The sequence below is a fragment of the Falco rusticolus genome, chromosome 3 (assembly GCF_015220075.1).
Source record: "Falco rusticolus isolate bFalRus1 chromosome 3, bFalRus1.pri, whole genome shotgun sequence".
NCBI lineage: Eukaryota > Metazoa > Chordata > Aves > Falconiformes > Falconidae > Falco > Falco rusticolus.
In genome coordinates, this window is record NC_051189.1 from 59,261,070 (window position 1) to 59,276,326 (window position 15,257).

Genomic DNA, 15,257 nt, shown 5'->3' on the forward strand with positions numbered 1-15,257 from the left:
CAAGTGAATCATTCTCTGACTCGTCTGCTTCCTTGGATGAGCTGTACCTGCTGTCTAACCATACTTCTACAGACTCTTCCTTGCACTTCGCACCAGTTTATGCTAGGTTTCTGAAGCATGGGGTTTCCAAAACATGCATGAACCTGCCAAAGCAAGACTTTGTGGAGTAGAAATTTAGTTCAGTATGTCTCACTATACAGAGACCTAACACGGCAGGAAGTTCTTCTGTTTAAGTAACTGTTTGTCACATCTTAACAAATGTCTTTTGTGGATTTAGGTCATTTTTCCAGAGTGACACCTGTCAATAAACCAGAAAGTAGACAGGCTCGGAGAGCACATAGCCTATAATAATCATGCCAAGAAGAAAAGTATTTGTTGCAACATCTCATGTAACAAAGAGTCTAATCTTAGAACCATGTAATGGTCCTTTTCATCACTGGCTGAAACGTGCTGATATAGGATGCTAGACAATTTTGGCACTTCTGAAGACAACAAAATTTCACTACTGGCACTTTTTAGAGCTTTATCCACAGAAGAAATGTGTTTCCTATCAAAATCTGTATTTCCACAATAGGACTTCAAGCTTCATCTTTGCTTATTCTTTTCTTTCTCAACAGCTTGACCTGCCCTCCCACACACTGGACAAGCATTTCATTTTTCTTTGAAAGTTTTGGTGGTATACAATCTGTAAAAAAAAAAAAAACCAAACCAAAAAACAAAAACCCAAGCCCAACAATTCTATAGTTCTTAGATATTCTGCAACTGACAAAAATATATATTAATTACAATCAGCTGAAATACACTCATCGTATAATGTTGTAATTCACCAAAACATCAGAATGGTATTTTCCAAATCTTACTTTGTATGGTCTAAAATATCCATCAGCACACATTTCACAGTTGATCCCAGTAGTATGTTGAGTACAGTTTAAACACACGCCACCTCCTATATACTGGCCATGAATATCCATGCTTCTTTTCTGATCTGCAATACTCTGATTGTAATAACAATCTTCTGCTTTGTTATGACAGTTGCACTCTGAGAAGGAATAGAAAATAAATCCATATTTTTAATTTATGTTGTATAACAGTTCCTATAACTCTGATATTATTCAAAGTGGAAAATGTAAGTAGCAGAGCACATCATCTCAAAATAGTGGGTTTTTTCCATTTAACTATGCTATAAGCTTTATCAGTCCATATCTCTTAGCAAGTAAGCACTTTTCAAAAGCACTGTCACCAATTAATTAGCAAGTAAGCACTTTTCAAAAGCACTGTCACCAATTAAATAGCACCGTTTTTAACAATATTCAGTAGATCCAACCAAGACAATCCTGTCAGAATGGATGTCGATAGTGATGTGTGCTATTAGCAATAACTGTTCTTTCATTTTCTCTGCATTACAGAAGAAAATCTGCCTAATTCTTCTTTTATTTGTATTATAGACAGAAGTCTGAGAAGTCAACAATGCCACTACACAAGTACAAATTTGATTTAGGTTAGAGGGTACTTCAGTCCAAACAGTCATGAACACCTACTTCCCAAAGACTGACATTAAACTTGTGTAAAGACTTCAACTAAAAAGACTACTTTTCCATTCACAACTGTAAATTTTATCTAATATGTTCTCAACTGTCTGCAGCTTGTGCTATGCATTAGCAATGTGAAGAGAGAAAATGCACAAACCAGCCCCAGCAACACATCCAGCCATACTGACAAATCTTAAGTCAATCTATCAGACGATCTGAAATATAATTGGCTAATAAGGAGTTTCTTTCAAAACATTTGTTATCAGAACAAAGTTGTTTATCTGACAAAATTTGTGATCAATGTAAGAAATCTGCGTTTCAAGTAGCTAGCAAATGATTGATGCAAATCTGCTAGTTCTTACAGGACTATAAAAAAATCCCCAAGTCTCTTTGAAAAAGAGACTCTGACAGCTTTACTGTATGACAGCTCCACTAGCCAGGGAGTCATATTAGATAGAATATCTAAAATTACCTTAACAGTTATGATGCAAAGTAGGTCCTCTACCTTTAAACAAGCCCATAAAGGAAGTTAATAGTTTGTGGATTCGGGGAGAGAATTAGTATGAGAAGCAACTTCAAACAAGAAAAATAATAAGCCTTATGAAACTATCTAAACCTCTGTGCATGCTTACTTTCACATTTGTTCCCAGCAGAAATAGTTCCTGGTCTCCATGGTTTCTGGTGGTAGCCCGGACAGCACTTGTTACAGCTCTCTCCACATGTGTTGTGTTCACACTGGCACTGCAATTTCTAGGAATAAAAAAATTTCTTTTCTTGAAATATTTTTTACTGGATAATTTAATCAATGTTGCCAAAAGTCCGCCAAATATCAGACTTACTCTAAAAAATGTCAAGACCCACAAATAACCCATGTTTACTTTTAGACTGCTCAACCATGCTCTATCAACTATTGGGCCTTTCTAGAACAGGAGGGACAGATGTCCTGTGTTGCAAGAAAACTATTTCTTGTTGTGCCCCTTAAATTGTTTAAATTGAATGTCAAAGAAGAAGAGTTTACTTCAAGTAAGTTATATTACCAGAGACCCAGATATGCTTGCACAGAAAAGGAAGACAATTTTAGCAAATAATCTCTGTGCACCATATTTTAAGATCTCTTTTACCCTCCTCTTTCACATTCTCCTTAGGCAAGGGCCTTTTTTTTTTTAATTGGAAATGTTGTTTTGTGAAAATAAACAAATGAAATTAATGAATACCTTTGTGATTTCATCCAGAGGGCAGCTTCGGGCATGGCCATAACAAATACACATGCCACCAACAGAGATGTCCTTTATTGAATAGTAGTACTACAAAAAACAAAGTTGAAAAAGGGATGAATAAAAGATATTTTCATGTATTTACATCTTCCTCCCCTTCCATATTTATGGAAGATAAAATACCAGCATTCATCTATTCTGTGACTTGAAAAATAAAAGAAATACTTGAAAATAATAGAAGCTTTGAATTTTTGCTACTTGGTAAACCTTTCACTTTGTGATTTTTTTTTCTCTGTTTTTTGCTCACTGGTATGAAATACTTACTGACTTGGAACTTTAAATAAGTGTGCACAATTCCTCTGCTTCAGGAAGAAAACCAAATGAGTCCTCAGCCAAAACTGACTTGTAAAAAAAAAATCCTTTCTTTACCATATAAGAAGCCATGAAGCATAACATAATTGCTATATTTTAATTTCAATCTGGGGAGAATTAGTATGCTTTCTTAAAACAGAAACTCTGTCCTCCCTTAAAACCAGTTTGTGCACTGGCTTCCAGACCAGCTTTGCTGCTAGTGTGTAGGCAGTGTATTATTCTATCCAAATTCTTAGCTTAAAACCTGGTGATACAGCAGAGTATAATCCATTAATGTTGCCAGGTGGTGAGCAAAAGCAACATACATAAGGATTTAATTTTCAAGGCAAGGAAGAGGCAGGAAATGACCATCTGGGTTTGGTTGCAGCTGCGGTATCAACATGGTTGGCCTGTATGTACAACAAGGGAATGAAAAAGAAACATCTTTTGAGGATACTTCTAAGGAAAGAGTTCAAAACTCTCAGACCTAACAACCCTACAGTCATTTGGTTCAGGAAGAGGAGGTAACCCGGGGTGGTCAGACATGCTGACTCCTGGACTGTTATTTCTTTGAAGGATCTTGGAGCTGAAGCAAACTATCCTCTTTTATTTCGTACTTGACTTTTTATGTTTTAATTTTTTTTATTATGTTTAGTATTTCACTTTTTTCTTTTTAATGTTATCGGCTTAAATTACAAAAAACATTCAGGGACTCATCATATACAGTAAGTTCTTAACTAGAGGGAAGGAGAAAAGCAGGAGTACAAAAGCAGAGCTTTATTTCTGACTGCATTCCCTGCTTCATCTTCTTTGTCTTCTTTTCTTTAAAATTCACAGTGTATGGCTCAGCAGCTGTGTGCAGCTTGAGGTTGAACAAGAAGCCAATGCTAATCAAATGCTACATACATACATACAGAAAGAAATAGAACACAGAAATAAATGTACTGTTGAACACTTAGAAAAGTTCTGCATCAGCCTTTTTATAAGACTATGTACAAGAAACTAAACACAATTGGTATCAACAACCGGATGTAAAGCCTTCAAAAGCAGTAAGAAAACAATCCAGAAAGCTGGAAGTTATTATCTTGGGTTTAGTTGGTTGCACAGTGAGATACAAGGTGAGATATCAGGATCTGGGATCCCTGACCAATAAACCCCATGTCTTGCGAAGATGAAGATGCCTAGCTTTTCATGCAAAACGGCACTAAGTAGTGCCAGGTGGGGTAGTACTAAGCCCTGGCTTGCACAAATACATGTGTTACAAAGGCAATAGAAATGCTTGTCCTCAACACCCTTGTTTCCCAGCTGTATGTATGTTTCTAATTTGAGCCTTTCTTTTTGGGGTGTATTTCTTGACATTACAATACTATCAACAGACCTAAATATCACCCAGCCTGCTCCACAGGAACATCCCACCTGCTCAGGCTGTGCATTAACCATTTCCCTATCGCCAGCAAGGCACAGCTGGAGCAGGTGTCCAATACTCTGCACTTGCGGTCTCCATGCTCACAATTCCCATATGGGGCAGCCAGAACAAGAACCTCCAGATTGTATGCTTTAGAAACGCTGCAACTGAATGGGCACCTCCATGGCTGAGGTAACAGTGGGGCTGCCTTGAAAGTACCCACCAAACCCTGACAAATCCAAGTTTCTTTCTCCCTTCTGTACCCAGCTATCCAGCCAGACGTCACAGAAGCAGTGTCAATGCACAAGGATTGCCTGTATCAGAGAAGCCGCAAATTGCAAGGGTCCTGGTGCTGCACAAGGAAATGCTGCCTGCAAACATTCTTCAAGGCAAAAAGCTACAAAGGAAGGGGAAGAAGAAACACTTCTCATGTTCTTCTGTCCTCATCAGAAAGCCTACCTTCACAGAAAATCTTGAAGCCACTGACGTCCCAACCTATGGGTCTCAGGCAAATCAGAAGAGGGTCAAAATGGCAAAATACAAAGCAGAAATACTGCAGAACAGTTAGTTATGGTAGGTACTGTTCTTAGGAGCTCCAATAATAAATTCATGTGAGAGCTTGAAGAAGTCAGCCTAAATGCTTAGCGCCTCTGTTTCCCCAGTTTCAATATCAAATTAAAAACCAGTTAATACTCTCAGAATTCTATCCTAGTGTTTTATATTATTATTAATTCATGGGCATCAAAACAATTGATTGCAACAGCCTCAAAAAAATGAAGAAAACTCTCAGATGTCAAAATTCACAAGGGCGAGGTTTTCAAACAATTTTTTTTATGAACTAGAGCACTGGGTCCTGAAACCCTTGATACACCACAAAAGGTACTGCAGTTGCATCAAGAGCCACTTTAAGTAACATTGCCATCAGCCAAACCAATTTTTTATGGGATGAGAAAGCATTATAATCATTGTTCCTAGCATAATCATTCACACAAACAAACAAAACAAAAAGCAAACAGATAAAAAACAATCTAAAAAGCATTTTCTCAGAGTTGATTCTGATAAGGTATTGTTAATAATGTCAAAGGGAAGGCAAGACTTATTTAACAACCTATCAAAACAACTCTGTAAATGGCAAGGATCAAGTACTACACCTCCTCCTCAAACAGATCAGAAAAGGCTCTCCCATCAAGTCATACTGAATACCATTTATGAACAATCAGCTTACCCTTCTGGTAACAATGGGGTCTAGCTCTTTAGGATCATTATGGCTGAGAGTCATGAGGTCAGCATTAAGAGTTCTGATACGCTGCAGTCGTAGGCGAATGTATCGTGCAGAAGTAAACTCCAAAAGCTTTTGTGAAGGATCATCGGCACTAGGCCTACCGTTGATCAGTGATGTGTGAATCTAGAAGAAGAATTGGCTTAATCATAAACATAATTGTGATACGTTTGCAACAACAAACATCATAGTGTGAAGATTAGAGACGTAGAACTTAAGTGTGTTTTCCAGCAATTCAGGATGATTGCTATGTTAAACTACCTGGAATTCTATTTCTTCTACCTGCAGGTGGAACTCCTTCTTCCTGACCCACACAGTTCTGAAACGACCACTCAGCTTATCACGGTCTCAAATTCCTTAGGATTTTGTGGATACAGCATAAAGAGAAAAACAGTACCGCAAGCTAGTCCTTAGTTCCTGTGGTCTTTCTTCCTCTCCCTTATTGAGATGGAACATGTAACTCTGGCCACAAGCATAATTTTGTCCTTACAGATTTCTCCTCCACAACTGATAGAGATCTTATTGCACTGCATAATATGGTGCACATGCTCAAGCTGGGGTCATTAACCCTATGCCTTGCTGGGACAGGGCTGCCCAATCAGCAAGGAGAACTCAGTGACATGAAAGCACAGTGAGAAGACAATCAAAAGCAAGGGGCTGCCACCACAAACCAACCAACCCATCTGGTCTCAATCTTTCTTGCACAATCCCAGCTGACCCCGCTAAGATGGCTTTTGGAATCAAGCTGCACAACTTACTCTGGCAACAGCCCCTTCGTCCTTTCCAAAGCAACTTAGGAACACAAGGATTTAGTTTCATATGACTATGCAGTTCCTGCTCTGTTTTATGGAAGAAATTGAAAAATGAGACCTTGCAGGCTACAAACAAATGTTAACCAGTTCACTTGGTGTCCACAACAAATAAGAGGTCATGCTTTGGGTTTGTCAGCTACATTTTAAAGTGCATGACATATCCTTATTTATGAAGAGTAATTTTGTTTCATATACTACTCTTGAATGCATAGCTTCAACTTTGATTAGTACTGTAAATATACATGTGTGTGCATATATATATATATACACACACACATATAGCTCTAAAGTTATCTACCACTTGACTAGTAGAAATACACTATAATTTCTATAGAGACCACAGAGGAACCTTTCCTAGCAGGAAAAGGAAGAAATAGTAGGGACAGAGACAAAGACACTAAGGAAGAAAAGGAATGATTCTCCATGTACACTGCTATATTTGGCTAACATATATATGTATAAGCTTATATATAGCTTATATACACTGATAAATTGGTATTATATCTTTTTGGCTTATTTGTCCTCCATAATTCAAGACTTCCAAACGACTGTAGGTTAAGCCCCAGAATTCATCATGAGTCCTGACTTCATAACATGAATTTCTGGAAGCAGATCTTCAAGCAGTATAAATCAAGTGAACAACAGAACTATACCTCTTCAAACCTCTGAAAAGTCTAGCAGCCAAACCAGCAAAATGTCTGATTTGGCAAAAAATGTTATTAACTGACATCCACATTTAGGCACGTGGTCTGTTTACCCTACCAGATCTTTCACACCAGGGCACTACAAGCTGACTGCAGAACATTGGGATGCTAACAAATGCTGGATACAAGGTAGGTGCCTGTAGCGATCAGCTGGTCTGCAGGACTTCCTATAGACCTGTGCTTAAGTTCAGTATGTTGGTCAGAACCAATTACAAAGTACTAAATATACGTATTTTCAAAAGAGTGCCAAGATTCACTAATACATGTTGTGAGAGACTGTGCAGAGAATATTCCTGTCTGTCTGCCATTTGAATTGTGAAGAAGCAGCCTGTCCTTTGTGAATGAGAGCTTTTATGTGAGACTGTTGATCTGCTTTGTAGTAGGAAGGTTCTGCAGAGGGATCTGGACAGGCTACAGGCTGAGGCCAATAATTTGAGATTCATCAAGTGCCAGGTCCTACACTTCGGTCACAACCACCTCATACAATACTGCAGGCTTGAGGAAGAGTGGCTGGAAAGCTGCCTGGTGTAATAGGACCTGGAGGTGCTGGTCAACAGCCAGCTGTACATAAGCCAGCAGTGTGCCCAGGTGGCCAAGAAGGCCATAACATCCTGGCTTTTATTCAAAACAGTGTGGCCAGCAGAACTAGGGAAGTGATTGTCCCCCTGTACTTGGCACTGGTGAGTCCACACCTCAAATACCACGTTCAGTTTTGGGCCCCTCACTTCAAGAAGGACACAGAGATGCTAGACCATGACCAGAGAAGGGCAACAAAGCTGGTGAAGGGTCTGGAGCACAAGTCTTATGAGGAGCAGCTGAGGGAACTGGGGTTGTTTAGCCTGGAGAAAAGGAGGCTCAGGGGCGACTTTATTGGTCTCTACGACTACCTGAAATGATGTTATAGCAAGGTGGGTGTCAATATCTTTTCCCAAGTAACAAACAATAGGACAAGAAGAAATGGCCTCAAGTTGTGCCAGAGGAGGTTTAGATTGGATATTAGGAAAAAATTCTTCACTGAAAGGGTGGTGAAGCATTAGAACAGGCTGCCTAGGAAAGTGGTGAAGTCATCATCTCTGGAGGTATTTAAAAAACATGTAGATGTGGTGCTTAGGGATTCAGTTTAGTGGCGGACTTGACAGTGTTAGGTTTACAGTTGGACTTGATGTACTACACAGCAATTTAGTTCTGTTATTTTTTTATGTTCTTATGTTTTTATGTTACTGCACTCAGGGAAAAAAAAGCAATGTTCTAGATAGTGTCACCCTATTCTGTTAATTCTGTGTACATCAGGAAAAATAAATGAGAAAAAAAGGTCGCTAAACTGAATCTCTGGTATTCTTGGATTTGTAGGCATATGGCCTATCAGACATATATTACAAGAGGCACTGTTTGCACAGAGTCAACCTAAGGGTTTTCTGGTTAATTGTGTGGAGAGACAGGTTAAGTTTTTGTCTGATCTGTGGGGCATATACTGATATCACTGCAACAAATATTTAAGTGAATGGGACTTGATGTTATGAATTTAATTGTTTTGTTCTTGCTGAAACATAGTTTTAAGTTTATGTGAAAGTTTGACTTTATCCCTTTAGCTGTATACACTCCAGCCTTTTTTTAACAAAGGAATAAGACGACACTGGCTTCTATTAAGCTAAGATTTACTAGCATTCTCCATGGGATAACGCTGCATTTACTATCGCACTCTTACATTATAGCATTCACAATAGAATAACCACTGGTTTTAATGTACCATTTCATTATGTGGCTGCCTCTGTGCAATAAATTACACAAGTACCATGAATAGAGTTTGTTAAAAGCAAGAACAATCAACAGTGAGGCTGCACAACTCGTAGCTCTTTTAATTATGCTACATCCCTGAAACAATGCCAACACTTGTTTAGGAGTTCCAGCTGTGCCAAGCACTTCAACAGTGTTTGCAGCTTTATCTCACACAACCAGGTGCTTCTAACACAGGGGGTTTCTTTATTAAATAAAAAACCTGGCAAAACATAGAGCTTCTGTTGTAGTCTTTCAGGATAAAGCAACTAATAATTCACAGCTAATACCTACCATTAAATTATGTGGAGGTAAAAACCAATTAGTTTAGTAACAGGAATATATCGAGCCAAAGACAAGTTTCAGCCCAACATTTAAAAGTTTGCTATACTGGTACATGATGTAAAGATAGTATCATTAAAGAAGAATAACAGATCATCTGGTAGTGCTGAGGACAATGAACTCTGTAACTGTAATCCAAATGTTTTCAAATTGTTATTAGTCCATGTTCTTACTCTCACATGGCAAGTGCAAAAGCAAACATACCTCTCCATGTTCCAGAGGAACTAGTCTGGAATAATAGGAGGTACAGATCACTTCATCATCTCTCTTGTAAGTTGGCGGCCCAATTCTTGGTGTAATATTATAACGAGTTAAACATTCAGTATCGCTAATTGCATAATACTGCCATGGTCTGAACTCTGTGCCATCTATGGAGCGTTCCAAAATCCAGTTTCCAGGTCGTGGAGCATTAGCAGCTTTGATGATCACATAGGCAACTTGAAAGACCTAAAAAAATGCAAGAAAGTTTTAACACTTCATTATGTTAGGTAAAAGACCACTAGAAGCCAACTGGGTACCAAATTCAAATTTTAAAAGCAGTATATGGTTTGCCTGGGGAGAGGGTAAAATTTGGTACAGTGACTCTGAATAAAATTTTTGCACAAACTTCTGACAAAAGGCTTTATTTGTCAGAGCTCTGAACATTTCAACAAAACATGTTTACGTGACTAAAAAAGGACTAAATTCATTTAGTGTATCATTCTGTGTTAATGCAATAGCTGAAGTCTATCTACCCTGCACATTTCAGTATTACTTGTGTACAGCATTCTTTCTACAGCAAATGTGCTTTCTAACTTTTCTGAACCACCAAAGGCTTCAAAGAACTGCGCTGGGTTTTTTTTCAAAACAGCTTCAGCCCAAACAGCTGTTTCACATTTTAGCTCTGAGTTTAATTCTCACTAATAGCATTTCTGATAAGCTTTTTACACCCTATATTAAAGATCTCCATGCATTCCATTTTCATTCCGTGTTAAAGTTATTTAAGCAGACGATTATTTACAGACACTGCTGAAAACACAGAGATGAGTAAGATGAATGTGACAAATGTTAGCATGATAACCTTATTTAAGAATAGTAGCTCTTTTAAGATGTGTACTCTCTACGCTATACAGGTATCTTGACTGTTTTTTGACAATCCTAGGTCCAAAGTGAAATCCCCACGCACAGAACAGCACTGTTCAGTAGTTCTGTCGGTAGGCAGGGTAGTAATTAAGCTTGTATCACCTTTTAAATGACCTTGTCATGGCAGCCAGATAACCTGCACTGACCCCCTTTTAGCTACAGCATTAGGCACTTAACACTGAAATGCACTCACTGTAAAGCTACTATCTTCTTCCCTACCTAATAACTATCACATCACTTCACTTAAAAAAAGCTGTCTTTGCAAATTGGAAAGATTTTTATATAGGAGCTTAATGTTTTACATGCACTAGAATATCAAGACACATTTAGATGAAAGAAAAACGCCCTATTATTCAACCATTTCAGAGGTATGTATTTTCACTTGATCAGACTGCCAGGTCAGCTGGTATAATCATCATAATTCCTGTCTGCATGTGCAGTATTAATACCGTCTTGAGCTCCAATTTGGCTACTACCAGTTCTTTGAGACATTTTAATTTTTTGATTTTTTTTTTCGGGGGCGGGGGGGGGGGGGGGATAGTTTTTATTTGTTTGAGGTTTTATTTCAATACAGATTAAAGCCAGAGCAAGAATAACACTTGCCCCATAAAACCAGAATTTGATTTTGTCAAATGGAGAAATAAACACAGAGATAAATAGTAACTGCATCGTGTGTGTGCAATTCAGGAAACTACTTTTGAAACAAAATATTGTTTAAGTAAACAAAGCTTTGCTTAGGATATCTTGCAGACATGAGAAGGAAAAAAAAATGTTGATACTTATCTTCAAATGACTTACTAGATTTAATACCTTAAAGTCAAACAATCTCAGTTTTGATTAAAATCAGGCTTAACTTCAAACATGATATTCACTTGGTCTGATTTTTTTAGGCACTCCAGCTTTATCCTTTCAGACATCAAGCACATACAAACAGAACATTTCCAGTTGTTTCAATAAATACGAAAATTTACGCAAGCTGAGGATTTTGTCTATTGATTTATATGACATTTCAGCAACGCAAGCATTAGTAAACAAAAAGAGAAGTCATCTCACTTTTTAGTCACAGCCTTACAATCTTAGAAATAAAATATTTCTGGAGTCTGTGAATCCTCTGTTGTTCAGAATTTGATTAAAGTTAAGTGAGTATTAAGAATTATAATCCAGCCTTCATGAAATGAAGAGTCCCTTTTAAATAAAACTTATTTCATGTCAACAAGCTCCAACTGAAAAAAAAATGCTAAAATACATGCTTTTAAAGGGAAAGGAACGGAACTCGGGCAGACTCCCAAGTCAAGCAACTGTATTCCCTACATACAACCTGGATTTCATTGGTTCAGTTAGCAGTAGTTGAGTTGTATACCTGTTTCACACTGGGTTATGGACAAGTAGAATTGGGGGTATCATCATTTTGGTACCCTTAATCTGAAGACACTTGTATGAGACAAGAGTCAGTTGTATGGGTATTCTCTCCATCAGAGAAAAGAACTGCAGGAAATTATTAAAACTAGTAAAGTTTTGTTGACTGATCTTAGGAACTACTATGCACTTCCAAGTTTCTTTGTAGTCAATCATCTCTCAAATGCATAAAAGATGCAAGACTGGAACCCCAATTTTTTTCAAGGCCATGGTAGAAAATTTGCCCCAAAAATCTCTTATATGTATTTTATTTATTTATTTTTCCTCTTTGCTTGTTGTCAATTATACTTCCCTACTTGTTAAACAGTTGGCTGAACAGCAAATGATCTACTTTTGATTACATTGAGAATTTTCAAAACCCATTCATTACAGTTTGCAGCTGATGTAGCCAGTTTTAAATCCAGTTCCAACTAGTAACAACGAGCTACCCTTCATCACAAATTGCAACCATTGCTGCAGAAATAAAAGATATTCACAAGAGTATGCAAGTTAAATTTGTTTTGAATACCAGGTTTCTTTGTGAGGGGGAGGAAAAGCCAGTTAAAGATAAAAACTTTAACAGCAACTGTGCATATATTCAATGCACAATTCAATAAATTACATCTTTTCAAGTCAGTTTTTTTCCAGAAAATCAGCTGCCATGCTTGGTACTCAAGACATCTAGGGATTGATTTTTTCCTCCATGCCTACAGTTCATCAACAGTGAAATGAAGATGTTTGCCACTGTGAACCCAAAAGAGGCATTAAAATATCAGTGAATGGTTCTATAAACATTTAAGTATGCACAGTGTAAAAAAACATTGCCTTTTTTTCCCCCGGATCCTCTCAACTCTCTTCCATTTATGCACACAGCCCAGAGGTACCCAAAAATACTTCACAGGTAAATTCACAGGATAATGAATACCAGCAACACCAGGAAAAATTGTCAGCCCCTGAAATAATACAAGTTAAACATAGAAATGAAAGGATTTTGTATAAATGCACCTGCAGTCAAGTCAAAAAACAACCTATCAGTAGGAGTTATATTCTCAGGGATTATGTTACCAAGCAACAGAATGAAGCTGGAGGAAGGGATTAAGGTGTTCCCAGGGACTGCAGATGAAAATGTTTTAAGGAACATCAGCAGGTAGGGGTTTTACAGACCTCATATCCCACAGCCTCTGCAACCCAAAATGGATCTGAACCAGAACTACATGTAAGGCAAGCTGATTTTCCAATATCCTTAGAGTACTTATTTACAGATTTTTACTTTTATTAGCACTTCAGGTTTGATCATCACTGAAGGCAGTATCTTACCACTTTTCACATCCATTCTGTGTCCACCAATCAGCCACATAATAAACTTCAGCTGTGTGGCAAGAACTAATGATTTGTACACTTTAATTTGACTGTATAGCTTTCACAGAACTCATTTCCTTATTAAGCTACAAGGGTAAAAAGGACAAGCCAAAGCAAGTTAGCAACTCCCAAGCAGTCATAGATTACAAGTGTCATTTTACAGGCATTTCAATCCTGACTGTACAGACCAGCCAAAAAACTTGTACTGAAGAACTTCTTTGTAGCAGCAATACCAACGTAACAAGTCACTTATGCTTTATTTAGCCTTTCTAACAACCTTGTTTCTCTGAATGCAGATCCAGCAACACCAAGGGCTTCTTGAAACAGATTTATAAGTGAACCCTTCTCCCCATTCATCAGGAAACCGCCTATTTTTTTGACCATAAATTCATCCAGCAGTGGCCATGCAGCAGATGCTAGGCAAATGTCCCTATTTCCAAGGGCATGGTCAGTGCTCTACAACCCACAGATACATGCTCAGACAAGCACAGTTTCCTGGTAGTCTTTTTGGATCAAGTCTCCCAGTTATACTTTTCAATTTTACACATGCAGAGACAACAATAAGGGAAGACACTGCCTTTTCATATCTATGAGTATTTGAGCCCCAGGCTCCAAAAGTGAAAAGTTAAAGGGAAAGATGAGTCCCAACACATTTTTTTTCTCTAAATTTCAGAAATGTTTAATCTATTAAGAGCAGAGGTACCAACTGCTACTTCAAATCTATAGCCCAATTCAAATCCAGTCTACCTGACCTTGAAACACCCTGAAAGGAGGATATGATTTTAGGACTTCAGTATCACTTTCAGTGTCTTACTGCATACCTTACTGAAATCACACTGGCATATCATGAACCTTGGAATGCAGAAGACTGAGAAATGAACAAGCCTGGAGGAATGCAAGGCTCTTGGCAGACTGGTTCCTCCTATTTTCCCAATATCCTACAAATTCAGCTAAATCTTTCCTTCAGGATGACTGCAGAAAGGAAATCTAAAAGACAGCTAAATAGGTTTTTCAAAATAGCATGACAATTCCTGTAGTGAAAATGTGTATTACAACTAATGTTACTCCACAGTTTAAGTTAAACTGCAAAATCCATTCTGTTCAGTGTTGTCAACATGTATAAACCTGGTTACCAGAAAAGTCTCTTTTTCTCAGATTTTGTTTTACTGTCCAAGAAGTTTAAAATTAATTGTGCAAACTCTCAAAGAGTAGGAGACTACATAAAGGGATATTCTGAGTATCAGCCTGTAATGTTCACAAAAAAGTCTTTAAGGGATAAAGATGGCTTCAGGCTCTTAGAGACTGTGAGGCCTGGAATCTGCTTGCAACATTTTGCTCTGAGGAGTCTGTGATGTTAAAAGTGCAAAATAAACTAAATCAAATAGAATTTCTAATCTCCTGAATTATCTTTTCTTCAAGATTTTGATTCATTATGTGAAGCCATTGTTTTGGAATAGAAGAAAACCTCATTTTACTCAAGAAGTATAAGAATGTACAGATGAGCACTCCGAGTCTTGCATCATCAGTTTTACGAAGTCACAAAAGTCTTTTAAGGGAGCTTGCCACATACAATAAATTAGCATTGATCCAGTGAAGTCAACAAAATAATATCCTTTTACATCAGCAAAGGATTTGTCCTTACAGAAATCTTTTTGCCAATCGATTTAAAGATAAAAGCCCTGTACAAATCATATTATAATATTCTTTTTCACTTTCTAATAGCAGAAACTACAAATTACTCTTACATCAACCTCTTAGTGGTAACCCAGTATTCACAAAATATTCGTGAGCTACAACTTAATCAAAAGTAGGAATGTTTTCTCAACTTGATACTACAGGCCTTCCAAGAACAAGTGGCCTTGCTTTACAATTCCAGAACTTTATGATATAGAAACTTGTGCCTTTCTGCTATGCCTAGTACAAAGCACCTTTAAATAGTGTGAAGCATGGTAATAAAAACTGAAGAAAGTAT

At 37.7% G+C, this 15,257-nt stretch overlaps 1 protein-coding gene across 1 annotated transcript in view; it reads right to left on the minus strand.

Annotated features, from left to right (window-relative positions):
• The window catches only part of LAMA1 (laminin subunit alpha 1), a 107,798-nt gene that overhangs the window by 67,348 nt on the left and 25,193 nt on the right, over positions 1 to 15,257 (minus strand). The window contains exons 4-8 of the mRNA XM_037381833.1: positions 9,614 to 9,856; positions 5,725 to 5,904; positions 2,744 to 2,833; positions 2,162 to 2,279; positions 861 to 1,039 (exon numbers count right to left, since the gene is read on the minus strand). Of these exons, the coding sequence (XP_037237730.1) occupies positions 861 to 1,039; positions 2,162 to 2,279; positions 2,744 to 2,833; positions 5,725 to 5,904; positions 9,614 to 9,856 (810 nt within the window). The remainder of the gene's footprint in view (positions 1 to 860; positions 1,040 to 2,161; positions 2,280 to 2,743; positions 2,834 to 5,724; positions 5,905 to 9,613; positions 9,857 to 15,257) is intronic.